The 27,849-nt window shown below is 43.5% G+C and overlaps 3 protein-coding genes across 8 annotated transcripts in view; all 3 read right to left on the reverse strand.

The window, feature by feature from the left end:
- Window positions 1-6,863, reverse strand: part of Slc6a20 (solute carrier family 6 member 20) — a 52,147-nt gene extending 45,284 nt beyond the window's left edge. The window contains exon 1 of one of the 5 annotated variants that reach the window (XM_076575539.1): window positions 6,047-6,863. In XM_076575539.1, the coding sequence (XP_076431654.1) occupies window positions 6,047-6,290 (244 nt within the window). In that variant the 5' untranslated portion in view covers window positions 6,291-6,863. The remainder of the gene's footprint in view (window positions 1-6,046) is intronic. The other 4 variants (XM_076575541.1, XM_076575542.1, XM_076575538.1 and 1 more) reach the window with 4 other exon arrangements.
- A 2,570-nt stretch (window positions 6,864-9,433) lies between these two features.
- LOC102925207 (large ribosomal subunit protein eL42-like) lies at window positions 9,434-21,502 on the reverse strand. Its single transcript, XM_076575546.1, has 2 exons — window positions 21,377-21,502; window positions 9,434-10,732 (listed from the first exon to the last, which is right to left on the reverse strand). The coding sequence occupies exon 2, from the start codon at window positions 10,642-10,644 to the stop codon at window positions 10,324-10,326; it is 321 nt and encodes a 106-aa protein (XP_076431661.1). The 5' UTR covers window positions 10,645-10,732; window positions 21,377-21,502; the 3' UTR covers window positions 9,434-10,323.
- LOC102924685 (sodium- and chloride-dependent transporter XTRP3A) overlaps window positions 19,729-27,849 on the reverse strand; it is a 40,007-nt gene continuing 31,886 nt past the window's right edge. For both annotated transcript variants that reach the window (XM_076575543.1, XM_076575544.1), the window contains exons 8-11: window positions 25,614-25,818; window positions 24,081-24,240; window positions 21,377-21,542; window positions 19,729-20,752 (exon numbers count right to left, since the gene is read on the reverse strand). In XM_076575543.1, the coding sequence (XP_076431658.1) occupies window positions 20,603-20,752; window positions 21,377-21,542; window positions 24,081-24,240; window positions 25,614-25,818 (681 nt within the window). In that variant the 3' untranslated portion in view covers window positions 19,729-20,602. The remainder of the gene's footprint in view (window positions 20,753-21,376; window positions 21,543-24,080; window positions 24,241-25,613; window positions 25,819-27,849) is intronic.

A 27,849-nucleotide genomic window follows, 5' to 3' on the forward strand; every position in this document is an offset into this window, starting at 1 on the left:
GCGTGTGTCTCCATGCTGGCTGTATCCTTGAACACACAGAGATCTGCCTAGCTCTGCCTCCCAAGTGCTGGGATTAAAGGCGTGTGCCACCAACGCCCAGCTTCTGCTATGGCTTGCTATTAGCTCTGACTCCCAGGCAACTTTATTTATTAACATACAAATAAAATCACATTTCAGTACAATTAAAATATCACCCTAAGAGGGCAACACCGACTGCTGTTAGCGGAAGGGGCTCTGACAACTCTAGCTGCTTCTTGTTGAGCGGGGCAGAATCTGGGCTTGTGCTAGCTTGAGAGAGGGGGACGCTCACAAGTCAGCTCTTGGAGCCTGTCCAGTGGGCTGCAGCCCACATCTTCAAGAATAGCCCAAGGTCCTCCACTAGGTTCTTTCAGAACACAAGTTGCACCTTTCGAGAGACCGTATTTTCAAAGACCTTATATTCCCTTTGTGATGGCTAAGTTTGATTGTTGAATTGATTACATATAGAATCAACTAAGGCCCAAAGAACTGGGCACAGCTGTGGGGAATTTTTCTTGATTGGCTCATTTGAGGTGGGAACACCCACCCTAAGTCAAGGCCATACCTTTGGCAGCTTAAATAAAAGGATATGGAAGGAGGAAGCTTTTTTGCCTGGTTGCCCTCATTCTTAATGGAAGTTCTGATGATGAGGCATTCCTTTGCTGGCACTAGAACCTACTTCTTTTAACAGACTGAAACAACCAGCCTTGTGGACTGAACAACTACAGGATTTTGGGTTTGTTGTTGTTGCTGGCAGATAACCATTTCTAGACTATCTGATCACAGAATATAAGTTGCTAGCTCTCTCCCCGTATTCCCTCTGTCTTCCTCACAGTCTCTCTCCCTCCCTCTCCCTCCCTCTCTCCCTCCCTCTCAATTTCATTCATATATATATATGTATATGTATATATATATTCATATTATCATTTCTGTTTCTTTAGAGGACTCTGACTAATAGACCCTTACAGCTCAGGGACTCAGAGCCCTGAGAGAAAATCTCTTTAGATGCACCACAGAATAACAGGCAAAAAACAAAAGCTCTGATTAGACATACATTTTTCTTAAGCCAGTCCTTGTAATTGCCATGGAGTGCAGACTAATGACCTCATTTCTTTAAGCAAAAATTCTAAATTCTTTTTTTTATTTTTATTTATTTATTTTTATTTTTTTTGAGTAAAACCGAAATTTATTATAAGCCACAGTCGTCCTAGGGACCTCCATGCTATATATATAGCCTCCATGGTGTGCGCAGGTGTGAGCTGGCCCTTAAAAGACAGGCCCCATGTTCCCCTCCCCCTGTTACATGTGTCCTTCTGTAGGCCTGATCATATCTCTCCCTTTCTCCTAGTCTTAATAAAACTCTTGTTAGTGGATTCTATTGTGTTTCGTGACTTTTCTTCGGAGGGTAAGAGCACCGCTAAAAAAAATCATACACCTCCGCTTTCTCTCCCTTCTCTTTCTTCCTTTTTTCTATCGTTCCCTTTATCTCTCCATTATAATAAACTCCACGTGGACTGAGCGCCTGGGTGTGAATGACTTCCCATGCTCTGCCGCCCCCCTGCATCTGCCCAGCATGTTTCCCTGCATGCAGGGGATACCCTCAGCAATGCCCCCTCCTTGTGCATATATCATAACAGTTTCGACCCTGGGAATGGAAACCTGGGCCTCATGGCTGTTTAAGATGTCAGCAGCCCTACCCACAGCCCTCAGCTAAGTGCTCTTACCACTTTCTTCCTCATTCACCCACCCAACAGCTTGGAGATGTCCACAGCCCAGTGTCTTTTGTAAGGCCAGCAGAGAGCTTTACTCTTCACCAGGGACATGGGGGAGCCTGGGCTAAGGAAGGGGCATGTGTTTGGAGGGGGTCATTTGTTCCACCACCCCAGTCACTATGTGAGTTCTGGGCAAACAGCTAAAGTCCCTTAGGGCGCCAGCGCCCAACAAGGATTTCCTGCACAGCGACAGAACCTGCCCTGCTAGCTCACTCACCAGCTCCATTTGAATTCCAGATACTTCCCACCTCAAACTCAAAAGCAAGCTTGGTATCACTTTCTTTCCTCTACACTGGAAAACTTCAGGACTACTTCAGGTTTTGCCTATGTGCTAGAACAGCTCAAGAAAAAGCTGAGCAAATCTTCCCTACCCAAGACAGCCTACCTCCAGGTGCATACACTTGGCTATTCATAGCTCAAGAGCTGGGCATGGGTTAAGGAAGCAATCAAGAAGAGGAGGGAGGAAATCTACCCCTCCCACCCTTCCTCCTCTGGAAGATATTTGGTTCCTTGGAGTCCAATGTCTCTTGGCTTAGGAGTTGTGGCTTAACTCTCTACCCTAACTATCACGGATAGCCAAATGAGATCAACCACCTTGCACCACCAGAAGCCCTACTTCCCTTACTCTTGGTGGAGGTGGGAGCTGTCTAGGTTTCTCACCATGCTAGTTGGGGAGGGTTCCTTCACTTGAGGGGCCCTCAGAGTGCCAGGACAGTCAATAGACACTTTCATGTCCTTCTCCACAATTTTGAGTCAGGTATATGCCCTTTGTAGAGGTATTCTCAAGTCATGGATGAGAGATGCCAATAAATGTAATAAGGGTGCTGGCAGTCATCTAGGGTATCATGGAGCTTGGTTCCCAGGGAGAGAAAACCAAGCTGCAGGGAAAGGAAAAGCAATCGCTTTATCCCTTTGGGATGGGAGTGGCCCTAAGGCTGTCAGTCTCCACTCACTTGGGTATTTGATAGAGTACCTGGGATCCTCCCTTTTCCCCTATTCTGACTGTTTAGATGCTCCCCCCTCCACCCCACCTTCCTGCCATTTTTCCTCACAATGTCTTCCAGGAACAGGAAACAGTCATCTCAGAGCCGGCTTTGCAGAGGAACCCTAGCACAATCTTAAACTGTCATAAGACATTCTGCTCTTAATGCACTGCTCAGTCTATTGTGGGCCTTGGGTGGTAACCAGTGTCCTTTCCTAAACCAAGATGTGGAATTCAGGTGGCCCATAGATCCCAGAAGTGGAACAGCTGGCACAGAGGTCATGCAGAGCCCTGTAGCCACATGAGGAAGAGAACAGTGAAAGCCTTAGAGGGGACAGCACATACCTCATGTAAGGATTATGTCCTTATTACATCATCAGCCTGCTATGGCGTCCAGCCTAAAAAGAGGGTGTGCCCTTCCACAGCTCACGCTGTCTTCCTCACGGTCTCTCTCCCTCCCTCCCTCCCTCCCTCCCTCCCCCTCTCCTCCTTGTAGATGTAACCAACCGTCTTATTAAATAAGAAACACAGAAACAATGTAAAAGAGAAAGCCGAGAAGTCAGAGCTCAGAGCTAAAATCTCACCCTTCCTCCTGCTGTCCCAGCTTCGCGAAAAGAGACCTACTTCCTGTCGGTTCGTATTTTTAAAGTATGTTGTTCTGCCTTCTCATTGGTTGTAAACCCAAACACATGACTGCCTCGTCACTGTCTGAATGTACAGCTCCCTAGGTCTTAAAGGCATATGTCTCCAATGCTGGCTGTATCCCTGAACACACAGAGATCTTATGGGATTAAAGGCGTGTGCCACCACCGCCACACTCTTGCTATGGCTCTAATAGCTCTGACCCTGAACACACAGATATCTATGGGATTAAAGGCGTGTGCCACCACCACCACCACACTCTTGCTGTGGGACGGTCTGTATGTCAAATTGCTCTGATTGGTCAATAAATAAAACACTGGTTGGCCAGTGGCCAGGCAGGAAGTAGGTGGGACAAGGAGAGAGGAGAATTCTGGGAAGTGGAAGGCTGAGGCGGAGAGACACTGCAGCCGCCGCCATGACCAGCAGCATGTGAAGACGCTGGTAAGCCACCAGCCACGTGGCAAGGTATAGATTTATGGAAATGGATTAATTTAAGCTATAAACACAGTTAGCAAGAAGCCTGCCACGGCCATACAGTTTATAAGCAATATAAGTCTCTGTGTTTACTTGGTTGGGTCTGAGCGGCTGTGGGACTGGTGGGTGACAAAGATTTGTCCTGACTGTGGGCAAGGCGGAAAACTCTAGCTACACCTCCTCTCCTCCTCCTCCCTTCTCTCCCTCTCTCCTCCTCCTCCCCTCTCCCTCTCTCCTCCTCCTCCCCTCTCTCTCCTCCTCCTCCTCCTCCCCTCTCCTCCTCTCCTCCTCCTCCCCTCTCTCCTCCTCCTCCTCCCCCTCTCTCCTCCTCCTCCCCTCTCTCTCCTCCTCCTCCCCTCTCTCTCCTCCTCCTCCCCTCTCTCTCCTCCTCCTCCCCTCTCTCTCTCTCTCCTCCTCCTCCCCTCTCTCTCCTCCTCCTCCACCTCCTCTCTCTCTCCTCCTCCTCTCTCTCTCCTCCTCCTCTCCTCTCTCTCTCCTCCTCCTCCCCTCTCTCCTCCTCCTCTCCTCTCTCTCCTCCTCCTCCCCTCTCTCCTCCTCCTCTCTCTCCTCCTCCTCCCCTCTCTCTCCTCCTCCTCCCCTCTCTCTCCTCCTCCTCCCCTCTCTCTCCTCCTCCCCTCTCTCTCCTCCTCCCCCCTCTCTCCTCCTCCTCTCTCTCCTCCTCCTCCCCTCTCTCTCCTCCTCCTCCCCTCTCTCTCCTCCTCCTCCCCTCTCTCTCCTCCTCCCCTCTCCCTCTCCTCCTCCCCTCTCCCTCTCCTCCTCCCCTCTCCCTCTCCTCCTCCCCTCTCCCTCTCCTCCTCCCCTCTCCCTCTCCTCCTCCCCTCTCCCTCTCCTCCTCCCCTCTCCCTCTCCTCCTCCCCTCTCTCCTCCTCCCCTCTCTCCTCCTCCTCTCCTCTCTCCTCCTCCTCCCCTCTCTCCTCCTCCTCCCCTCTCTCTCTCCTCCTCCTCCTCTCTCCTCCTCCTCCCCTCTCTCCTCCTCCTCCCCTCTCTCTCTCCTCCTCTCCTCTCTCCTCCTCCCCTCTCTCCTCCTCCTCCCCTCTCCACCCCTCCTCTCCCCCCTCCTCTCTCCCCCTCCTCCTCTTCCCCCTCCCTCCCCCTCCCCCCTCCCCTCTCCCCCCTCTCCTCTCCCTCTCTCCCTCCCTCTCTCTCTCTCCTAATAAAGTCCTAAAAGGTAACCATGGCTCGTGATTCTTCTGCCACCTGTAACATCAAGCCCTCTCTTATGTCAGCATGGCTGCCACGGGCGGCGGCCAGCGGCTACCGCTGCCAATGCATTACCAACACCTCACACTAATGGATGGAGGCTGCCCAGCTTGTCCTGTGTGCAGATAGGATCTGAACACTGCCTTCTCACTCAGAAGGCTTTTCAAGGCTAAATCCTCTCCCTACTCTGAAAAGGCTTGGTTTTAACCCTTTAGCAGCTTGATGTCAAAGGAGGGTGAGGCCTGTGTGGTTTATTCTTAGAGACACCTGACAGCAGAAGCCATATTCCCTCAGCTGTTTGGAGTTATGCTCTAACACTCAAGGGTCATAAGCAGTCTAATTTTAACCCAAAGTATCAAGCAGTAACTACAGCAGATCTGGTGTGGCCCATGGTCAACCTATCTCTGTAACAGCCTGCTTGCTTGTCTGCTGCCTAGGGCCAGAAAAAAACTCAAAGCTCATACTAAGATGGGAGTGTGGGCTTTCAGTTCCTTTCAGTTCCTCCCAGCAATTGTTTCCATCATTTCCTCCAACCTCAATAATATCATTCAAGCAAAAGAGCTCTGTAATCTTTTCATCAAGAAAACAACAATATAACAACTAAATATAATGAACCTTAGTTGGTATCACATTTTATACACACACAAAAAAGGAAAGGAAGTAGATCATAGATCCATATGCACAACCCAGAGTTTAAAAACTTAGAGAAGAAACAGAAAACCTTTGAAACTTCGGGTTAGGCAAAGATGTTAGATAGCACAGCAGAAGCGCTGCATGTGGAAACAAAGCCCAAACCTTCCTTCTTGGCTGGACTGTGGGTCAGCTCTTTGGAGGTGACATCTAGTAGTCCTATAATTTGCGCATATTCCAGGAAGGTGAAAATTTTAGATGTGAAGCACTCAGTGACGGAGACATGCTGTACCGCACATGCACTCACCTCCACCGTACATCTGGCACAAGTAGGGGAAGCGCCAGACATTGCCCAGGCCCACAGCATAGGAGACACAAACGAGTAAGAACTGCAGGGGGGTGCCCCACTTTGGCCGCACTTTCTCCACAACTCCAGGCTGGGCATACTCTGTTGACCCCAGTCTTCCTGGGTGCTGGCACACAGAGCCTCCGCAGGGCTGTAGCTCCTCATCCTCTGTCAGGGAGACCACGTGTGCTGAAGGTGATTCCATCTTCTGAGACAGCTCTCAGCGTAGAATGGGCAACTCCTGTGCTTTCTTCTGGATTCCAGGCCCCTATGTTTTCTGTTGTCTGTCTCCAGGACCCTGGAGTCAGCTTTCTACCCTATCAGTCCCTGGTGTGGGTCTTCCCTGCTTGTCCAGTGCTGCCCTCTCTGCCTCAACCTCACAGGTGGCCAGTGCACACCCTCCCACTGACCTTTGGCCACATTCTTTTCTCTGTCTCATGTCTCTCAAACTCCAGGATTTCTGGGCTCCTCAGACTGCTATTAAGGGTGTCTGCAAAAAAATTTCACAAAGATATGATTGCATCTGCTGGAGGCTGATGGTGAATGGGGAAGTGTTTAGCTATAAACTGTAGAAAAACTCTGATCGATGTGTGTGTCAATTTCCATAGTATAAACACTCCCACTAGGGCACATTCTGAGCTACCAATACAACAGGACACCCTTATGTTGGGTTCCCACCTTGTACATACAATGACACGGGTAGCCTTAAGAGCATAAGTGACAGTAAGGGACAGCAAGTAATCAGAAATGGTGAGTTTTGAATATTGTGTCTGATTTATAATTTACACATCACTCAGACCTCAGTAATAACTGTATTTAAGGATTGCCTCACCAAAGGGGATGAAGCTCAGTTCTCTGGGGTGTCCAGATTCCCAGTGCAAGTGATTCAGTCCAGCTTAACCCCACCTGAGTATTCCCAGAAAGCCGTTCTGGCTAATGGATGACTGCCTGTGGGTGGGAACTTCACTGTGCCTACCAGAAACAGAATACAAAAGACTTATCAAACTGTGTCACCAGAATTCTGGAGGAAGCAGAGAAAGGGAGGACAGCTCTAGCCAGGGTTCTATAGTCTTACTCTGCCAACTAAGAAGGTTATACAATTTTCAATCATTTGCTCATCCTGGTGAGTCCACTGTTAATTAATCATCGAAGTTTCTAGTTTCCTGGTATGAGAAAGTCCAAATTCCTTAGCTCTGTTTGCAAGGCCTTGAGTTTTTGTTGTTGTTGCAGTTCTTTTCTTAAAAAAAAAAAAAAGATTTATTTTTATTTTATGTGTGTGTTTTGCCTTCATGTAGGTGTATAGTTATGTCATCTCTATCATATATGTACCTGGAACTGGAGTTATGGGTGGATGTGAACCACTATTTGGGTGCTGGAAACTGGATCCAGGTTATCTGCAAGAACAGCCAGAGCTTTTAACTGCTGAGCCATTGCTCCCCCCACCCCCACACACCCCTTTTGAGATGGGGTTTAGCTAAGTTGCTTGCTTAGGTTAGGTCTTCAGCCTCCCTTCTTCAGCCTCTCTTAGGTGGGCTAAGGCTACAGCCCACCTGGCTCATGTTGACTTCTAAGTACAATTATATTATTTGAGATTTGTTTTGTGCCCTAAGATATGGTCTATTTGGGGGAAGCTCAATGTGCTGATGAGAATGTATGTTCTACAGCTGTTGTATGAATAATCTTTTTAAAATAATTGATCTTTTATCATTAAACAATGATCTTCCTTTATCTTTTTACAGGATTTTGTTGTTTGTTTTTTGAAACAGGATTCCACTATGTAGCCTAGTCCTGGAATTCACAGAGCTATAGTCCATTTGCCTTAGCCTCCCAAATAGTGGGAATTCAGGCACACACTGCTACCACATGTGCCTCATTTTACTGTTTTTGATGTGAAGTCTGTTTGGTATTATCTTTTCATTTTCTAAATTAGTCTGTTCACAAAGCAAGGAGAAGTCTTATGTAGAGAGAGGCCTGTAATTGCAACCAGAAAATGAGAGAAAAGCCCAGCCACAGACACTTGCTTTAAGTTTATCTACAGTGACAACTGAGAAAAACCAAATGCTTCTTCTTATATCTCAGATTGGAGTTAAAGGTGGCTATGTTTCTGGAATAAACAGAAAGTTTTGTGGTTGTAGCATGAATTTTAAAGAGTCTTATTAATAAAAGCAAACCCAGAGCTAGGTATTGGGGTGAACGCTGAAGGATCAGAGAAACAGAGCCAGCCACAGCTAACCTCACCTCACCAATTCCTCAGCTGATCTCATTTCCTCAAATCAGAAGCCTCTGAGTCCTCATCATCTGAATGAGTCTCAGCTGAACTGCTGCTAAAAGCCTCAGCTCTAGTTCCTGGTCCTCACGCCTTATATACCTTTCTGCTTTTTGCCATCACTTCCTGGGATTAAAGGTGTGTGTCACCATGCCTGGCTATTTCCAGTGTGGTCTTGAACTCACCGAGATCAGTATGGATCTCTGCCTCCTGAATGCTAGGATTAAAGGCATGTGGGCCACCATTTTCTGGCCTCTATGTCTGTTTAGCAGCTGTTCTGTTCTCTGACCCCAAATAAGTTTATTAAGGTGCACAGTATATTGGGGAACACAATATCACCACACATGGTTAATGTCAAGTGTACAAAGATGGAATGTCCCTTTCTCTCCAGCCTATTGTTGAGAAAGTGGACACCTTCCATAATCACCACTGTTGTGCCTAGAAACAGCAAAAGATTTGTCTGAGATATAACTTAGTACCAGCTCAAGAGAATTATTGAGAAACATCTTGCTTTACATGAAATCCACAGAAACCAAAGTAAAGCTATGTCAACGTGGAAAAACTGGCATTCAACTGTATGTAGACAGCTCCCTGGCTGACCTGTACAGCTTAGGGTCTTCTGACTCTACAATGGTGTGAAAGCAAATGAATTCTGTAGAAGCTATAGCTTGAGTTCTAAGATTTTGTGGGCAAGCAATCTAAAGCAGGATACTCTCTGGAGATGAGGGGCACCCATTTGTCACATGGCCTCTGGGATGATCAGTGACCTGCTACTCTGACTGTGATGGTCAGGAAGGTAGGTGTAACAAATGCATTTCAATTTAGGGTTTTCTTCAGTTTACAGTGGGTTCAGCAGGATGTAACCAAAATGTGGGTGGAGGAGTGTAGGAGCACAGTCCAAGAATGGAGTTGTGTTAGAATTCTGAGTGTTGGAGCTGGAGAGATGGCTTAGTAGTTAAGAGCACTGACTGCACTTCCAGAGGATCTAGGTTCAATTCCCAGCACCCACATGGCAGCTCACAACTGTTTGTAATTCTAGTTTCAGGGGACCTGATACCCATGGCAAACACCCATGGCAAACACCAATGCACATAAAATAAATAAACAAAAGAAGAAATATTCTCAAAAAAAAATTCTGAGTTTTTGTGAGGAAACTCCAAGAAAACGACAAGAGTCTTGTGACCTCAGTTTCTTCAAAACACAGAATTGTTCTTGGATTGTGCTTTTGTGCCCCTCCCAGGTGTATCGAATAGGAGTGAGTTTACTTCAGATTATTCATTCCAACTGGCTATTGTTATTTGTTTACATGCTTCTATGGAAAAATATATTTTTTGCCACATGCAGCTTATCCTTGTATTACTTACAGCTTGAACTCATAAGAGCTTTCCTCGTGTGATCTTTCTTTCTTTTTTAAAGATTTATTTATTATGTATACAGTGTTCGCCTGCATGTCTGCCTGCATACCAGAAAAGAGCACCAGATCTCATTACAGATGATTGTGAGCCACCCTGTGGTTGTTGGGAACTGAACTCAGGTCCTCTGAAAGAGCAGCCAGTGCTCTTAACCTCTGAGCCATCTCCTGCCCTCATGTGATCTTTCTTAACACACAAAGCACAAATTGTCTGATGTTCTGAATAAAGTTGCCTGTTGGTGAGACTTTAGTCAGCCTCATTTTTAGGCTCCTTTCTCCCAAGTTCCACTGCCTTTAGAGTAAACAGGAGCATCTACATTTTATGACAGCATTACTTCACCTGTCTGATTTCCATAAGCAAAACTGTTCCATAGATGTGACTTCCCCTCATAACTAAAAATGCTCAATAATGTATTTAAAGTTTTACAAGTTGTTCTGGATATAACTATTTCTTTATTTTTATTTTTATTTATTTACTTATTTTTTATAAGTAACAATAACTATTTTCTAACAGGCAATTTTCCTACTGCTTCAGTATTTTCCTCTCAGAAAACACAAGTTTTAGAACTGGATCACTTGGCCCTTTCTCTTCTTGTCTCCTCCCAGTTCAAAATGCTTGCACCCCTTAATGGCCAGCATCCTCTTGGATCTGCAGTTGGGCTCGACACACTCAAGCCTGAGCACAATCTTCTTTGTGGTTTTGGCCTTCTTTCGGAAAATTGGCTTTGTCTGCCCATCGTAACCACTCTGCTTCTGATCGTAGCGCCGCTTTCCTTGGGCGTACAGGGAATCCTTGCTCTTCTTATACTGGGTCACTTTGTGAGGCTGATGCTTGCCACATTTCTTACAGAAAGTCCTCCGGGTTTTAGATACGTTGACCATCTTTGCAGTAGAGGTGTCTATGTGATGAAGACGAGAGACCTGGCGTCCGAGATCGCCGCTTCAGACGCAGGAGCCGAACAGGAGAGGCCTATTTTAATATTTTTAATTAAGAATTTTTCTACTCACTCTACCTACCACCCACAGATCCCACCTCCTCCCTCCTCTCATCTCCCAGCCCTCCCTCCCAAGCCACCCCACATCCCCACATGCCCCAAATCAAGGTCTCCCATGGGGAGTCAGCAGAGCCCGGCACACTGAGCCTAGGCAGGTCCAAGCCCCTTCCCACTGTACCAAGGCTGCACAAGGTGCCACACCACAGGCACCGGATTCCCAAAAGCCTGCCCATGCACCAGGGACGGATCCTGATCCCCTTGCCTGGGTGTCCCCCAAACAATCCAAGCCAAACAACCATCTTCTGTATCCAGAGGGCCTAGTCCAGTCCCCTGGGGGCTTCACAGCCACCAATCCACAGTTCATGGGCTTTCACTAGTGTAGCCAGTCATCTCTGCACTTCTTCCTATCATGATCTCAACATGCCTCGCCTGCAGAATTCCCTCCTCTCTCTCATCGATTGGATTCCCAGAGCTCAACCTGTCACCTGGCGGTGGATCTCAGCATCTGCCTCCATCAGCCACTGGACAAAGGCTCTATGATGATAGGGTATTTGTTAGACCCGTTACCAGAGTAGACCAGTCCAGGCACCCTCTGGACCACTGCCAGCAGTCCAAGGTGGTGTCATCTTTGTGGGTTCCTGAGAGCATCCCCAGCACCCTGCCTCTTCCTTTTCCCATGATGTCCTCATCTATCATGGTATCTCCTCCCTGCCCTCCCACTCTGTCCCTGTTGTAGCTCGACCCTCCCATTTCCCTATGTTCTCATTCCCCACGCCTCTCCCTCTGCCACACACCCCCACACCCAGTCAGCTCATGTAGATTTCATCCACTTCTCTTTTTCTTTTATTTTTATTGTTTAAAATTAATTAATTTATTTATTTTTCTATTATCAGCTTGATAGAGTATGTATTCTTATCTTAATAGTGAGATATTTCATTGAGGCTTGCTTAGTAATTGAGTAAAAGCGAAATTTATTATAAGCCACAGTTGTCTTAGGGACCTCCATGCTATATATATAGTCTCCATGGTTCTGTGGGTTGTAGTCTGATTGTTCTTTATTTTATATCTAGAATCCACTTATGAGTGAGTACATACCATGATTGTCTTTCTGGGTTTGGGTTACCTCACTCAGGATGATTTTTTCTAGTTCCATCCATTTGCCTGCAAATTTCATGCTTTCACTGTTTTTCTCTGCTGAGTAGTACTCCATTGTGTATATGTACCACATTTTTTAAATCCATTCTTCAGTTGATGGGCATCCAGGTTTTTTCCAGGTTTTGGCTATTACAAATAGTGCTGCTATGAACATAGTTGAGTATGTATCTTTATGGTATAAATCAGCATTCCTTGGGTATATACCCAAGAGAGGTATGGCTGGGTCTTGAGGTAGTTCGATTGCTAATTTTCTGAGAAACTGCCATACTTATTTCCACAGTGGTTGTACAAGCTTGCATTCCCACCAACAGTGGAGGAGTGTTCCCTTTGCTCCACATCCTCTCCAACATTGACTGTCATTGGTGTTTTTGATCGTAGCCATTCTGACAGGTGTAAGGTGGTATCCTCAGAGTCGTTTTGATTTGCATTTCTCTGATGATTAAGGATGTTGAGCATTTCTTTAAATGTCTTTCAGCCATTTGTGATTCTTGTTTTGTGAATTCTCTGTTTAGCTCTTCAGCCCATTTTTAAATTGGACTGTTTAGTATTTTGATGTCTAGTTTCTTGAGTTCTTTATATACTTTGGAGATCAATCCTCTGTCAGATGTGGGGTTGGTGAAGATCTTTTCCCATTCTGTTGGCTGTCTTTTTGTCTTATTGACCGTGTCTTTTGCCCTGCAAAAGCTTCTCAGTTTCGAGAGGTCCCATTTATTAATTGTTGTGCTCAGGGTCTGTGCTGTTGGTGTTTTATTTAGGAAATGGTCTCTGGTGCCAATGTGTTCAAGAGTGCTTCCTACTTTCTTTTCTATTAAGTTTAGTGTAACTGGATTTATGTTCAGGTCTTTGATCCACTTGAACTTGAGTTTTGTGCATGGCGACGGATATGGATCTATTTGCAATCTTCTGCATGTTGGCATCCAGTTATGCCAGCACCATTTGTTGAAGATGCTTTCTTTTTTCCATGATACAGTTTTGGCTTCTTTGTTAAAAATCATATGTTCATAGGTGTATGGATTAATGTCAGGGTCTTCAAATCAATTCCATTGATCCATGTGTCAGTTTTTATGCCAGTACCAAGCTGTTTTTATTACTATGGCTCTATAGTAGAGTTTGAGGTCAGCGATCATAATGCCTCCAGAGGTTGCTTTATTATACAGGATTCTTTTAGCTATCCTAGGTTTTTTGTTTTTCCATATAAAGTTAAGTATTTTTCTTTCCAAGTCTGTGAAGAATTGTGTTGGGATTTTGATGGGGATTGCATTGAATCTGTAGATTGCTTTTGGTAAGATTGCCATTTTTACTATGTTGATTCTACCTATCCATGAGCATGGGAGATTCTTCCATTTTCTGATATCTTCTTCGATTTCTTTCTTCAGAGACTTAAAGTTTTTTATCATACAGGTCTTTCACTTGCTTAGTTAGAATTACCCCAAGCTATTTTATATTATTTGTGGCTATTGTAAAGAGTGATGTTTCTCTGATTTCTTTCTCAGCCCATTTACCATTTGTATATAAAAGGGCTACTGATTTTTTTTGAGTTAATCTTGTATCCTGCCACTCATTGAAGGAGTTTATCAGCTGTAGGAGTTCCCTGGTAGAAGTTTTGGAGTCACTAATGTATACTATCATATCGTCTGCAAATAGTGAAAGTTTGACTTCTTCCTTTCCAATTTGTATCCCCTTGATCTCCTTTTGTTGTCTTATTGCTCTAGCTAGAACTTGAAGAACTATGTTGAATAATTATGGGGAGAGTGGACAGTCTTGTCTTGTTCCTGATTTTAGTGGAATCGCTTTGAGTTTCTCTCCATTTAACTTGATTTTGGCTGTTGGCTTGCCCTAAATTGCCTTTATTATGTGTAGGTATGTTCCTTGTATTCCTGATCTCTCTAAACCTTTATCATGAAGGGATGTTAGATTTTGTCAAAGGCTTTTTCAGCATTCAATGAGATGATCATGTGGTTTTTTTCTTTCAGTTTTTTTTAACGACTTCTCTGACTTTATTTTTGACATTAGATAATAGATTTCTCAGTTTAATTTAAGGGTGGTTTAAAATTACTATTTCAACACACTATAGATATCAAAGACTTGTATCCTAAAAGACTGATTAGAAAGGACAGAATTCAAAGTTTATTTCCTTACTTTACTAGGAACACCAAATTAAAGACTTATATTAAAAGAAAAATAAAATGGAACATCAACAATGTCAGAAAAAATGTTACACTACTTAGCTAGTATTTGAGAATACTCATATAATTTGACTAACTAAAATAAATAAGACATTGTTTCCATGAAAAAGTTTTACTTGAGATATAAGGAAACAGTTCAAGATTATTAAATTTGGAAAATAACCAGAACAGCAGAATGTTATTTTCTTTGTTGTGGGATAAGATTCACTTATACTTTAGTATAATTTCATAAAAATTTTATTGAATACTTACTGCCTTTCACACTCTTTGCTAATAACTGGGGTCTCATAATATTTAAATCAAGTTAATGATGCAAAGGCAATTTTCAATTTCATACTAGTTGATTAAGCTTAAAGATGGCAAAAAAATTTGTCTCTTATGATAACTCTGCCACCAATGAGATCACACTTACCCTCTTCATCACCCTGGAACACCTGAGGTTATCCTAGTATGATCTAGATTCACCAAGTGACAAGAATCTATTATCATTTCCCCTCCCCTTGAAAGAAATTCTGTAGGCTATATGAGCTGAGATTGTTAATAGGGGTTTTGGTTGTAGAACAATGTCAATAATTAAACCCACAACCAAACACTGATGCACATATGATTTAAAAAGGAGGCAGATACAGCTTATTTTCTGTTGCAAAGATTAAAGGCCATGCAGTGGTCTACACTGTATACATGCACATTATAATAATCTTGCTTCTCCTGGAGCACCACAGCTACTGACCCTTCCCAAGCACACTTTCCACTTAACATTTTCAATAGCTTCTCCTCTGACATGAATGCAGGGAATAGTGTTGCTGGAGAGCTTCTCTCCAGCTTCCACCAAGCCCCACAGTCCCACAATCCATGTATAAAATAATCACTCAGACGCTTATAATACTTATAAACTGTATGGCCGTGGCAGGCTTCTTGCTAACTGTTCTTTTATCTTAAATTAACCCATTTTTATAAATCTATACCTTGCCATGTGGCTCATGGCTTACCAGAGTCTTTACATGCTGCTTGTCCTGGCGGTGGCTGCAGTGTCTCCCCTCAGTTTTTTTATATGGTGTATTACATTGACTGATTTTTGTATGTTGAACCATCTTTGCATCCCTAGGATGAAGCGTACTTGGTCATGGTGGATAATTTTTTGATGTGTTCCTGGATTCGGTGAGCCAGTATTTTATTGAGTGTTTTTGTAGCAATGTTCATCAGAGAGATTGGTCTGTAATTCTCTTTCTTTGTTGCATTTTTGTATGGTTTGGGTATCAGGGTGACTGTAGCCTCATAAAAGGAATTTGGTAATGTTCTTTCTGTTTCTATTGTGTGGAACAATTTGAAGAGTATTGGTATTAACTCTTCTTTGAATGTCTGGTAGAATTCTGTGCTGAAACCATCTGGTCCTGGGCTTTCAATGACCATTTCTATTTCCTTAGGGGTTATTGGTCTATTTAAATGGTTTATCTGGTCTTGATTTAACTTTGGTATGTGGACCTATCCAGAAAACCATCCATTTCTTTCAGATTTTCCAATTTTGTGGAGTACAGGTTTTTGAAGTATGACCTGATGATTCTCTGGATTTCCTCGTTATCTGTTGTTATATCTCCCTTTTCATTTTTGATTTTGTTAATTTGGATATTCTCTCTCTGCTTTTTGGTTAATTTGGATAAGGGTTTGTCTATCTTGTTGATTTTCTCAAAGAACTAACTCTTTATTTCATTAATTCTTTGTTTTGCTCTCTTTGTTTCTATTTTATTGATTTCATCCCTCAATTTTATTATTTCCTGGCATCTGTTTCTCCTGGGTGAGTTTGCTTCTTCTTGTTCTAGAACTTTCAGGTATGCTGTTTAGTCACTAGTGTGAGATTTCTCCAACTTCTTTATGTAGGCATTTAGAGCTATGAATTTTCCTCTTAGCACTGCTTTCATGGTGTCCCATAAGTTTGGGTATGTTGTACATTCATTTTCATTGAATTCTAGGAAATCTTTAATTTCTTTCTTTCTTTTTTCCTTGACCCATTGGGAATTCAATTGGGCATTATTCAGTTTCCATGAGACTGTAGGCTTTCTGTAATTTTTGTTATTGTTGAAATCTAACTTTAAGCCATGGTGTTTTAATAAGATGCAGGAGGTTATTTCAATTTTTTTGGTATCTCTTGAGATTTGCTTTGTGACCAAGCATGTGGTCGATTTTGGAGAAGGTTCCATGGGGTGCTGAAAAGAAGGTATATTCTTTTGTGTTAGGGTGGAATATTCTGTAAATATCTATTAAGTCCATTTGAGTCATTATGTCTGTTAGTTCCCTTATTTCTCTGTTAAGTTTCTGTCTGGCAAACCTGTCCATTGGTGAGAGTGGGGTGTTGAAATCTCCCACTACTAGTGTATGGGGTTTGATGTGTATTTTAAGCTTTAGTAATGTTTCTTTTATGAATGTAGGTACCCTTGTATTTGGGGCATAAATATTCAGAATTGAAACTTCATCTTTTCGGATTTTCTCTGTGATAAATATGTAATGTCCTTCCCAATCTCTTTCAATGGATTTTAGTTTGAAGTCTATTTCATTAGATATTAGGATAGCTACACCAGCTTGCTTCTTAAATCCATTTGATTGGAAAGTCTTTTCCCAACCTTTTATTCTGAGGTAGTATCTGTCTTTGAAGTTGAGGTGTGTTTCTTGTATGGAACAAATGGATGGATCTTGTTTTCGTATCCATTCTGTTAGCCTGTGTCTTTTTATAGGTGAATTGAGACCATTGATATTAATGGATATTAATGACCAGTTATTGTTAATTCCTGTTATTTTTTGGTGGTAGTGTTGTGTGTTTCCCTTCTTTGGTATTTGTTGGTGTGGGACTGTCTCTTGCCTGTGTTTCATGGGTGTATCTAACTTCCTTAGGTTGGATTTTTCATTCAAGTGCTTTCTGTAGAGTTGGGTTTGTGGAGAGATATTATTTAAATCTTGTTTTATTGTGGAATATTTTGTTTACTCCGTCTATGTTGATTGAGAGTTTTGTTGGGTATAATAGTCTGGGTTGGCATCCGTGGTCTCTTAGTGTCTTCATAACGTCTATCCAGGAACTTCTGGCTTTTAGAGTCTCCATTGAGAAGTCAGGTGTTATTCTTATGGGTCTGCCTTTATATGTAACTTGGCCTTTTTCCTTTGCAGCTCTTAATATTTTTTCTTTATTCTGTATGTTTGGTAGTTTGATTATTATGTGGCAAGGGGAGATGTTTTTTTTTTTTTGTTTTTTTTTGTTTTTTGTTTTTTGTTTTTTTGATCCAGCCTATTTGGTGTTCTGTAAGCTTCTTGTATCTTTATAGGCATTTCCTTCTTTAGGTTGGGAAAGTTTTCTTCTATGATTTTGTTGAATACATTTTATGTGCCTTTGAGTTGGTATTCTTCCCCTTCTTCTATCCCTATTATTCTTAGGTTTGGTCTTTTCATGGTGTCTCAAATTTCCTGGACATTTTGGGTCATGACTTTGTTGGCTTTATTGTTTTCTTTGACTGATGAATCTATTTCCTCTACTGTATCTTCAACACCAGAGATCCGCTCTTCCATCTCTTGCATTCTGTTGGTTGTGCTTGCATCTGTAGTTCCTGTTGGTTTACTCAGATTTTCCACTTCAAGCATTACCTTAGTTTGTGTCTTCTTTATTGTCTTGATTTCAGAATTCAAATCTTGAGCTGTTTCCCTCATTTGTTTAATTGCTTTCTCTTGGCTTTCAAAAGATTTACTGATTGCTTCCCATTTTTTGTTTGACTTTTCCTCTAATTCTTTAAGGAAATTTTTCATTTCCTCTTTAAAGATCTCTATCATCTTCTTAAGGTCATTTTTAAGGTCGATCTCTTCTTTTTCTTTTGTGTTGGGATGTTCATGTTCTGATGGAGCCAGAGTGGGTTTTTTGTTGTTGTTGACTGTATTTTTGCACTGGCATCTACCCATCTCTTTCTCCACTTGGTGCAAGTGGTGTCTGTGTCTGAGGAAGGCTCTCTGGGTCTGATCAATACTCTTGGTTCAGTGGGAGCTCTTGGTTTAGTCAGTGCTGATGGACTGTTTGTCTCAGGGAGAAGCTCTTATTCCAATTGGCCCTTGTGAGCTCTGTCTCAGGGAGTAGTTGTAATCTTGGTGCGATGGGAGGGGTGGGGCTTGTGGGTTACAAAGTCTGGTGGGGGATGGTGGTAGTCTGACCTGTCTGCAGTAGGTCTGCCTGCCCAACTGGCCTGAAACTGGGACTGCAATGGGTAGTGGTGTAGGGGCACAGGGTTGTGCCCCGGGGCCCAAAGCCTAGGGGCTAGAGTATTCAGGTTTGAGGATAAAGACTCACCTCTTAGTCCAATGGGGTGCTGGAGGTCTCTTTCTCAGGGAACAGTTGCAGTCTCAGAGGGTGGGTGGGATTTGGAGGAGGTGGGGTTTGGGTTACAGGGTCTGGCGGGGGATGGTGGTAGTCTGACCTGTCTGCAGGAAGTCTGCCTGCCCAACTGGCCTGAAACTGGGACTGCAATGGGTAGTGGTGTAGGGGGGCAGGGCTGTGCCCCTGGGCCCAAAGCCTAGGGGCTGGGGTATTCAGGTTTGAGGATAAAGACTCACCTCTGATATAACTATTTCTAAACACACCACATACATTTCTTCCTTCTCAAATAGGCTCTACTCCGGTTCTCAGATTTGATTGCACATTGGATTCATCTGAGAGCCTGGGTCTCACTCCCAAGATTTTCTGATGGATGCCCCTTGGATCCAGTAGCATGGACACTGGACATTTTCAATGCTCCCAGGTGTTTGGAATGGAATTACTGAAAAAGTAATAGAATAATGATATGGGAAAACCTTCCTCTTTTTACCTTTGAGGGTACATGAGACCTTGACTGTGACTGACCCTAAGAAGGCAAGACAAGTGCAAAAAGGCAGTGACTATGCCTGAAGGTTGAGAGGAGGGGACAGAGACTTAAGAATTCAGGAACAGACTTTGCTGTATTATCATGGGATGCACTCACCCTTCAAACCTAAAAACTATCTGATGAGAAATCAGGAGTAAATGTTTATGTAAATATGCTCCTTCTTACATTTTAATGACAGTGATCATTTGAAACCATGTCTAAAGAAAAGATGGAAATGTTGATAAGATGGCAGCTAAGATAGTAAAAGATTTTTTTTTTTTTGTAAGTTACAGACCTATACTAAAAGACTCACTGTTGGAAAGACATCATCATTATCTACCATTTTCAATTTACATATGTATTATTTTAATTTATGTGTATGTGTTTTGTGTATGTCTGTATATGTTAATGCTGGTGAAGACAAGGACAGAAAAGGATGTTGGATTCCCCAGAACTGGAATTATCAGAGGTTGTAGGCTTCCCAACATGGATGCTGGGAACCAAATTTTGGTCCTCTGTAAATATAGTGAGCATTTAGGCAGAACATTTTCTCTTCACCACCCACAATACATATACATCAAAGACCTTTCTAGTGCCTACTCTTGCCATTGGAAAAAAGAGAGAGAAATAAAAGACTTGTTGATGTTCCAAGTGATGTCTAAGTGTCTTCAAAAGTGTCTGCACAGATAGACCCAAAGAAATCCTCCAATTTTATGAGCTCTGCAGAGCAAAGATTGTTAGTACAGTAAGGACTCTCAGTCTAGATAACCTTGATCCATTTTATTATGATAAAAAAGAAAAAAGACAAATTCACATGATGGATGAATAACAACCATAAATATGGAGTGTTTTCAGCTACACACTACTCTGTGTGATTTATATACATTTTAGAAAACATTATTATGTAGAGGTGAATGAAGGTGGTTGTGACATTTGTAGGAAAGTTAAAATTACTTGTACCTTTATGGATACATCTGACACTGAAATCCTAGAGACTGATGTATCTGTTCAGATTCCTTGTACAGTCTAGAGTTGTAGAGAGGTTAGTCCTGGCCCACTGTGAGGAACCTTAGATTCTGAGAAAGGTGACCTCCTTTGGAGTCCCAGCAAAACTCTCCCTTAGTGGCCACTAAATCCTGGTAGTATTTAGAGAGTAGCCAGGGAACACAAAAATTATATATTCACTGTGACTTTAAAGAAAAGAATTCTACTGTGTCACCTTTGGTGCTACAAAAACCTCTGACACTGGTTGAAAAGCAATTGCTCTCTAGAATATTGTTTTCTTTTAAGCAAAAAACTGAAGTGCTTGTTTGGCTCCTAAGAGTTACAGTCAAGTTTCTAATGACCGTTTACCTTAAATTCTAGGACTTTCTAGAATCAAGGAAACAATGATCTCCAGTACTGGCCTTAACTCCTGATGACAAGGAGGCTACAAGGTCTGACTTTTAGATGGCAAAGCATGGAGGGCCCCCTAAAGGATGTGGTCCCTCCCCAAGGCAGTCTTCTTTCTCTAAGCTCCCTAATCCTCCTTACAGACTCAGGAGGCCCCCAAACCAGCACTCCAGCCATGGAGTTCCCACCAGCAGGCAGTAACTGTGAAACAGAGAGTGGCTGATTTCGGTCTCTGGGAGGTCCATTCTTAGGCCACTGGGGCCGAGCCTCCCATCTTGAGGCGATTCCTGATGAAAGTCCCCAGGGCCACCAGGGGGATGCACATGGTAGATGAAGCCACCAGCAAACCGATGACAGCTAATGCATGTGGGGGGTAATCCTTGGTCACCAGCTGCCCCTGGGAGAAGAGACTGAGAATCAGGGGAAGGTCCCCCCTATCAAGTCCAAGAGAACTGTTTACCTAAGGCTTCTATGAAGGGGAAGATGCTGAACAGTGAGAAGAGGACTGTGGTACTCCATTTACCCTGCAATTCACAGCAAGCCTTCAGAGAAACCATGCCCATTTTCTCTATATTCTATAAAGAAAGATAATTTTGACTTTTTCAAATGTATGTGAGAGATTGTATGTGATGCTCTCCAAGAAGAATGCCATAGAAACAATCCTTCTAGTACCTTATTCTGAGGCCCTAAATGTAATGTAACCTTTAGCACAGACTAGAACTTTCTGTGGTGGTAGAAATGCTCTGTATAAACATATCTAGTGTGGCACACTAGAGGGACCAGTACTTCTGGGGAAAGATCCACTGGGATGCCATAGGTGACTCTTACTCTCTCCATGCATCATGGTTAAAAACTCACAGCCCAGTTCTGCTGTACTAGACTGAGCATCTGTGAAACATCTTGATGAAGTTCCCATGCTATCACCTGTAACCTTCCCACACTACAGCAATGATTTCCTGTGTTCTGAAGTGACCTCATAGGCTCTGCCCTTATTCCCCATCCCCTCAGGAACATCAGGTACCTGAGTGGCATCCCAGGCTTGGTACTGTAGCGTTCCCGTGAGGATATAGTCACTCAGGTAAAAGGCAAAGAGGCTGATGATGAGCAGTGGACTCACAAACGCCCACATGGCCTTCCAGTACCAGTTGAGGGTGCGGCCAGTCATGGCCTGAAGGTCACTTTCAAATCTGTTTGGACCACAAGGAGAGAGCCTAAGTTTACTCATGCTATGGAGGGAGGGGCTCCAGCTTGCATACCCTCTGCCCTTGGGAAGATGCTGTTCTGGTTATTAATGATATTTGAATGTGCCCCTGAACCCATGTGATCCTTTCCTGGGTGAGGTATTGAGGTGAAGAGAAATGGGCTGAAGCTGCCTGAGGGAGGATGACCAATAAAGAATGGGTCATGGGATACCTCCCTGGTGTTGGCCTTCAGAGGTCCCCAGATGTGGACCAGAGGCTAGTTCCCAGAGAAGGTGGGATCAGGGTGCATGGCGGAGGGAAATGCCAGTCCTCTCAGTCCACAAGGCTAGGGTGACATTGTCTTTCTGCGTGCCCACTCTGTCCATTAGTGATGGTTCCAAGTATTCTCTACTGCCTCCTAGAGATGGTCTCAGAGTAGTCACTTTGTGCTTGGAAGGGCTTGGCCTTGGCATGGAAGAGCAGGTAGAGTGGAGCAAGAGCAAAGCTTCTAGGCTGAAACCCGAAGACCACCCTCTGTACTCTCTTATCTTGGCCATATTCTAGCTTTCTCTTTTTTTTTTTCTTTCTTGGCTCTCTTGCCTACACATAACAGTACTGCAGCATTCCTTTACCATGGATTTGATGGGTCAGTCCTATAGGTTACAATACTCATGTGTAAGTTTGAAAGCATTTCAGCACTTAGGGAACTAAGCAACCTCTCTATCTTTCAGGAGAGAGGCTGGAGGCCAGGGCTCTGATGGAATTTGATGAGGGCTCTCAGAGCCTGGGTGGCCAGGTAACCTCAGACCAGGACCTTGAAATCTGCTCCCTGGGCTGGGGCCAGGTCAGATGCTATTGTCAGCAATTGCAGTCTCAGCCACCTGCCTCCTCACACATGTCTGTTTTACTGAGTTCATGTATGGTTGTGCAGAACTCTGCTTACTACTTTCTATTGCTGACTGAGCTGGATTCTAGCTCTCCACTGTGAATGTGCAATGCGAACACCAGGACAAACGTCAGAAAGGGCTGTATGCTTCTTGTTCCTCCCCTGTTCACTTTGGAATAGAGAAAGGTAGGGGAGCCGTGGGCAACAGAATGAGGAGCCTGTTACTGGAGGCCACTAGATGGCGACGTCTCCTGAATGAGCAAAAAGTTCCTCCTGGCCATGGTCTGGATCACCAGCAGAACTGCCAGACTCCCTTTGTTTCTCTTTCCTTCCCATCACTTGCCACCACTTTTGGGATATAACTTTGTCCCCTCTTCAGTTACTCCAGAGAGCTGAGGTTTAGGCCTCTCTTTAACTTTCTTCTACTCTGAAACACCCACTTCATGGCCAGGTCCCTTTCTCCTGAAAACTGGAATTTTTTTAGGTGACCATTTATACCTCTTCACATTGGGTAATTCAGAAATTGGTTACCCATCCTTTAAGGACATAAGCTGATGGAGTGGATAAGAGGAAAGGATAAAAATCCCAAGTCGGTTTGGGAATGCTACAAAGTATAATCCCTCTTTTAGGTTCCCAAGCATTTTCAAGACTCTGAGTCCTTGGGGGAAAGCCACCAATCTGATTACCTAACTTATCTACTGAACAGTTGGTCACTAGAGATGCTTCAGTATGTCATGGAACCCTGGCTCTTCAAGAGACAGTGGGGAATGCTTCTTAATAGACAGCCTGCCAGTTAGAGTGTTATGGCTGGTTTTACCTAAGCCCAAACCAGTTTAGATCATCAGAAAGAATCCAAGGAAGAAGGAGGGATGACACAGCATAGCTCTTTGACCCAGATCACATTCAAACAGCACCTGTAGTATCCTCTGAATCCCCTTCCACAACCTCACTCAGCAAGACTGAGTGACTGGAGGGCCTTAGGTTCTCAAGGGTTCCTTGTTGCTCCTGCTGCTGCTTGACAGAAAACTGGAAAGTCAAATCCTACACTAGTAGGTCTCAGCATGTAGTCCCAAGAACACCAAGGAATGTCTGAGTTCTTGGACTTCGACCCAGATCTCCTCAACCAGAACCTCTTATAGGCAGTAGTCTGGTTTTTACAAGATCCCCAAATGATAAGATAATTCCCAGGCTTGAAACCTGTCTTGTTCAGTAATATTGGTCCCAGATATACATCCCATCACTTGGGAGGCCAAAAACATCCCAGTGTTGGCCAGGGTACCAAGGTAGAAATCCGACCACATTCATAGGCTGAGTTTTCAAACTGGATTCTGGTCAGCTTTCTTGAAAAGTTCTGATGTTGGTGGAAGATTACATAATCTAGTCATGGAGACTGAGTCCCTGCCCAGAATGCCATGAGTATATCAGGGCCAACAGGGAAACATGCCACAATACAAAACAGAAAACAGGAAATGGAAAGAAGCTGTTGGATGCAGGCAAACTGAGGAAGCAAGAGATAGCCGAGATCTGAGGGCAAAGAACAAACTGACAATTCTGGTATCTAAAACAGGAATTCCCACTGAGGAAAGATGGTTTTCTTATGAGTGTGGCCCTGCAGCTTATCTGCCCCACGTATAAGGCAGGGTCTGGGGTCTCCTTACCTCTTTAGCCCATATATATAGCATACAGCTATGGTCTCCACCAGCACAATGAGCAGCAGGGACAGTGTGGCTGCATAGTCGTTGAATATGTCAAACCAATAGTTCCCAGCCTCCATGGTGAACACCATGCCAATGGCACAGCTGATGAGACACACCAGACCTGGAACACAAGATCACTGCTCATCTCTTTGAGTCTCCCTGGCTTTCATCCCACATTCAATGTCAACAAGAGCCATAGATCCCTAGATGTGCTTTGGAGGGTGGGTTCAAACCCACATGAGCTATAGGAGCTGTTCTGCAGGGGATTACAGAGCAGGAAAAAAACAACAGTCAGGTGTTGCTCTTTGGGTGACATCATGATGGCGGAGAGTCTGGGGATGCTGAAGATCCCAACAACTTAGCCACAGAGATAATGGGAAGTAGACCAAGGATAAGGCTTAAATATGGTGTATGGGCCCAGATAAGGATTGGCTTGGGAAGAAAATACAGTTTGTGTAAGTCCTATCTAATGCCAGACTCTGGTCATGTATCAGATTAAGCCTCCAAGGTAGCAGCCAGGAATCCCTTTTATAACAGGATGCCAAGGATTAGTTATGTCAAGTAACTGCCTATAGCACAACATGGCAGAGTCAATATTTGAGCTCTTGTCTTTAACCACCAATCTCTCCAAGTTTTCTTCTGACTCCTTAGGTCTTTCCATGATGTGTTTGAATTTATAGTAGCTGTGCCCTTTCCACTGCCACACCACACAGCCTCAGTCACTGAATGCCCTGAGATGCTCACTTAAAGGAGAAAGGAACTATATGCACATCTAATCTGGAGCACAAAGACCCAATTTCAGAAAAGATACCAAGTGCTAGGAGGCTCTGAGGAAAGAGGAAGAGGACATATCCCACTGGATGGCCAGAACATGTGATCTGATGTAACACTTTTTCACCTACCCTGGACATAGAAGCATCAGAGGCAGAGGTTTTGAATGTCAAGCCCAGATTATCCTTTTCAATGACTTTCAGGAACAAAGACAAAAACTAGTAGCATTAGTAGTCAGAACAGGATGATCTATTGGGTGTTTATTGCCTGGAGAGTATGTGGAAGGAGCTCCTTCTAGTGTGGAAACAGATCATATGCTCACCTTAGGAAATGGACAGTTGATAACCATTATCCTTTGATTAAAACAGAGACAGATGTAGGCTCTCAAAGGACTGGAGACCTTTGAATGTGGGCTGGGGAGTTGTCACCTTTTCTCCTTCCCTTGGAGCCTCCAAGTACTTGTTATCTTTTCTGAAATTGGGTCTCTGCAGTCCACTTTACATGTGCATACAGCTCCTAGGCCAGTCTACCCAAGTGAAGCTGTGGTGGGTTCTTAGCTGGCTCCTAGGGCTGAGTATCACACTGTATCAGGAACACAGCTAGACTCCTGAAGCCCTCCTGGAGTTTCCTTAGAAGCACATGGCTCCCGAGGAAGCCCCTCCACTGATTGCCTTGCATTTCCCCACCCACCCATGCCCTGCCTCCACTGCCTGGTGTCCTGACCTGAAATGGCCTCCTTGGGCAGGTAGCTGGAGATGACCTTGCTGTCAGTCAGAGGGGTAAGGATGGCCGCTGTGTTTCCAAGCATGCTTCCTATACCCAGCATCAGCAGCATGAAGAAGTAGAGCACTGACCACAGCTGGGACACTTCCATGTTTTTAATGGCCTCAGTATAGACAATGAAGGCCAGGCCTGTGCCCTGGACAGCCTGAGAATAATTAAAAGACACCAGTTACACATCTGAGTCAAAGGGAACAAGAGGTAGAATGCCATAGTTTGAATGTGAAATGTCCTCCATAGGTTCATGTGTTTGAACAGTATGTCCTCAGCTGTTGTACCTTTGGAGGTGTGTATAACTTTAGGAGTTGAACTCTCACTGGAGAAAGTAGGTCATTGGGTAAATGTCTTGAGATTTTATAGTCTGCCCCAACTTCCTGTCTGTTTTTTGCTTCTTGGTCCATCAATAGTTAAGAGTCTCAGCCTCATGATCCTATTGTCATGAACTCTACAATCATTCTCCACCATGATAGATTGCATTCTCTCACTCTGGGAAGCAAAATAAGCACCCCCACACCCTGTTAGTTTCTTCTTGTTACGTATTTGGTTACAGCAAAAATATTTTGTATTGACTAATACAAAAATATAAGTAAGCTCAATGGCATAACACAATGGGAACAATCAGCCTTAGGAACAGATAAGGATATGATGACACTTGTGGAAAATTCTAAATGAATATTAAATATTACAAAGCAATGATTTCACTGTTATTATTATCAGGAGCCATCAATTCTAAACAATGTCAGTGTTGAAATACTCCCTACTGGGGTGGTCTGAACTCACTTCCCTGCCCATGGCTACCACTGAAAGCATCACATCATAAACAATTGGAATAAATAACTTTGAAAAAATAGTGTTTTCAATAATAAATATAACTATTGGTTTAAAAGGTCACTGTAATATGAATATTAGATTAGATATTGATGAAGAGAGAATTAGTGGACAGAGAGGTATGTCTCAGGGTAAATTCTATTCAATTGAATGTAGTTTGACCTAAAGATGCACTTAAATTGGACTAATGGTGCCTTTGTACATAGTGAATTGTAACCTAATTTGATGTGTAACAGACTTCAATCTTTATAACAAGTGCTGAATCTCAGACAATCATTTCAGCTCAGCTTCTGCAAACCAGACAGCCAACTGCTTAAAACAAGGATCAAATAAGACAAATATAAGTTTTACCCAACTAAGCAGTCTGTATACTTCACTTCCATTTTCTTTTTTTACATTTTATTTTATGTATGTTGGTGTTTTGCCTACATGTATCTCCACATGTGTGTGTCATATCCTCTGGAACTGGAGTTACAAACAATTGTGAACTGCCATGTGGGCAGCACCCACATGGAATTGAATTCAGGTCCTCTGGAAGAGCAGCTAGTACTCTAAATTGCTGAGCCATCTCTCCAGCCCCCTCATTTCCATTTTTTATATATTCTTTTCTTTTTTCTTTTTTACTATATATACAGCCTGTGCATGTGAGTGTAGAACGTTCTGAACTTCTTTTTGCCCAGTATGCTTTCCAATTACAGAATCAAGCCAATTAAGAGCTATAAAAGTGACTTGCTATTAGATTCTGTCTTACTTTTCTGTTGTTGTGACAAAATGCCATGACCAAGGCAACATAAAAGAAGGTGTTTAATTTGGGGCTCCTGGTTGCAGAGGGTTGGAGTCCATGACCATCATGGGGGGGAGCATGGCTGCAGGCAGACAGGCATGGTATTAGAGCATGAGAGCTTACATCCCTTTCTGCAAATATGAGGCAGAGGGGATAACTGGGATTGGCCTAGGCTTTTGAAACCTCAAAGCCCATCACCAGTGACATACCTCCTCCAATGAGGCCACACCTCTTAATCCTTCCCAAACAGCTCCACCAACTGGGGACCAATTATTCAAACATATGAGCTTATGGGGCCATTCTCATTCAAACGACCACATTCTACTCCTTGACTGTCATAGGCTTGTGGCCATATCATAATGTGAAATGACTTTAGTCCAACTCTAAAAGTTTCCATAGTCTTTCATAGTCTGAACATTGTTTTAAAGTCCAAAATCAAAGTCTCTTCAGAAACTCAAGGCAACTTCTTAACTAAAACTTCTTGTAAAATCAAAAAGCAAATTGCATACTTTCAATATACAATGGCACAGAATATACATTACCTCCCTACAAAAAGGGAGGAATGAG

This window comes from Peromyscus maniculatus, chromosome 7 (genome assembly GCF_049852395.1).
Source record: "Peromyscus maniculatus bairdii isolate BWxNUB_F1_BW_parent chromosome 7, HU_Pman_BW_mat_3.1, whole genome shotgun sequence".
Taxonomy (NCBI): domain Eukaryota; kingdom Metazoa; phylum Chordata; class Mammalia; order Rodentia; family Cricetidae; genus Peromyscus; species Peromyscus maniculatus.

Bases quoted from the DNA above. Each gene is read 5' to 3' on its own strand.
- LOC102925207 (XM_076575546.1), bottom strand. From the start codon at position 10,644: ATGGTCAACGTATCTAAAACCCGGAGGACTTTCTGTAAGAAATGTGGC.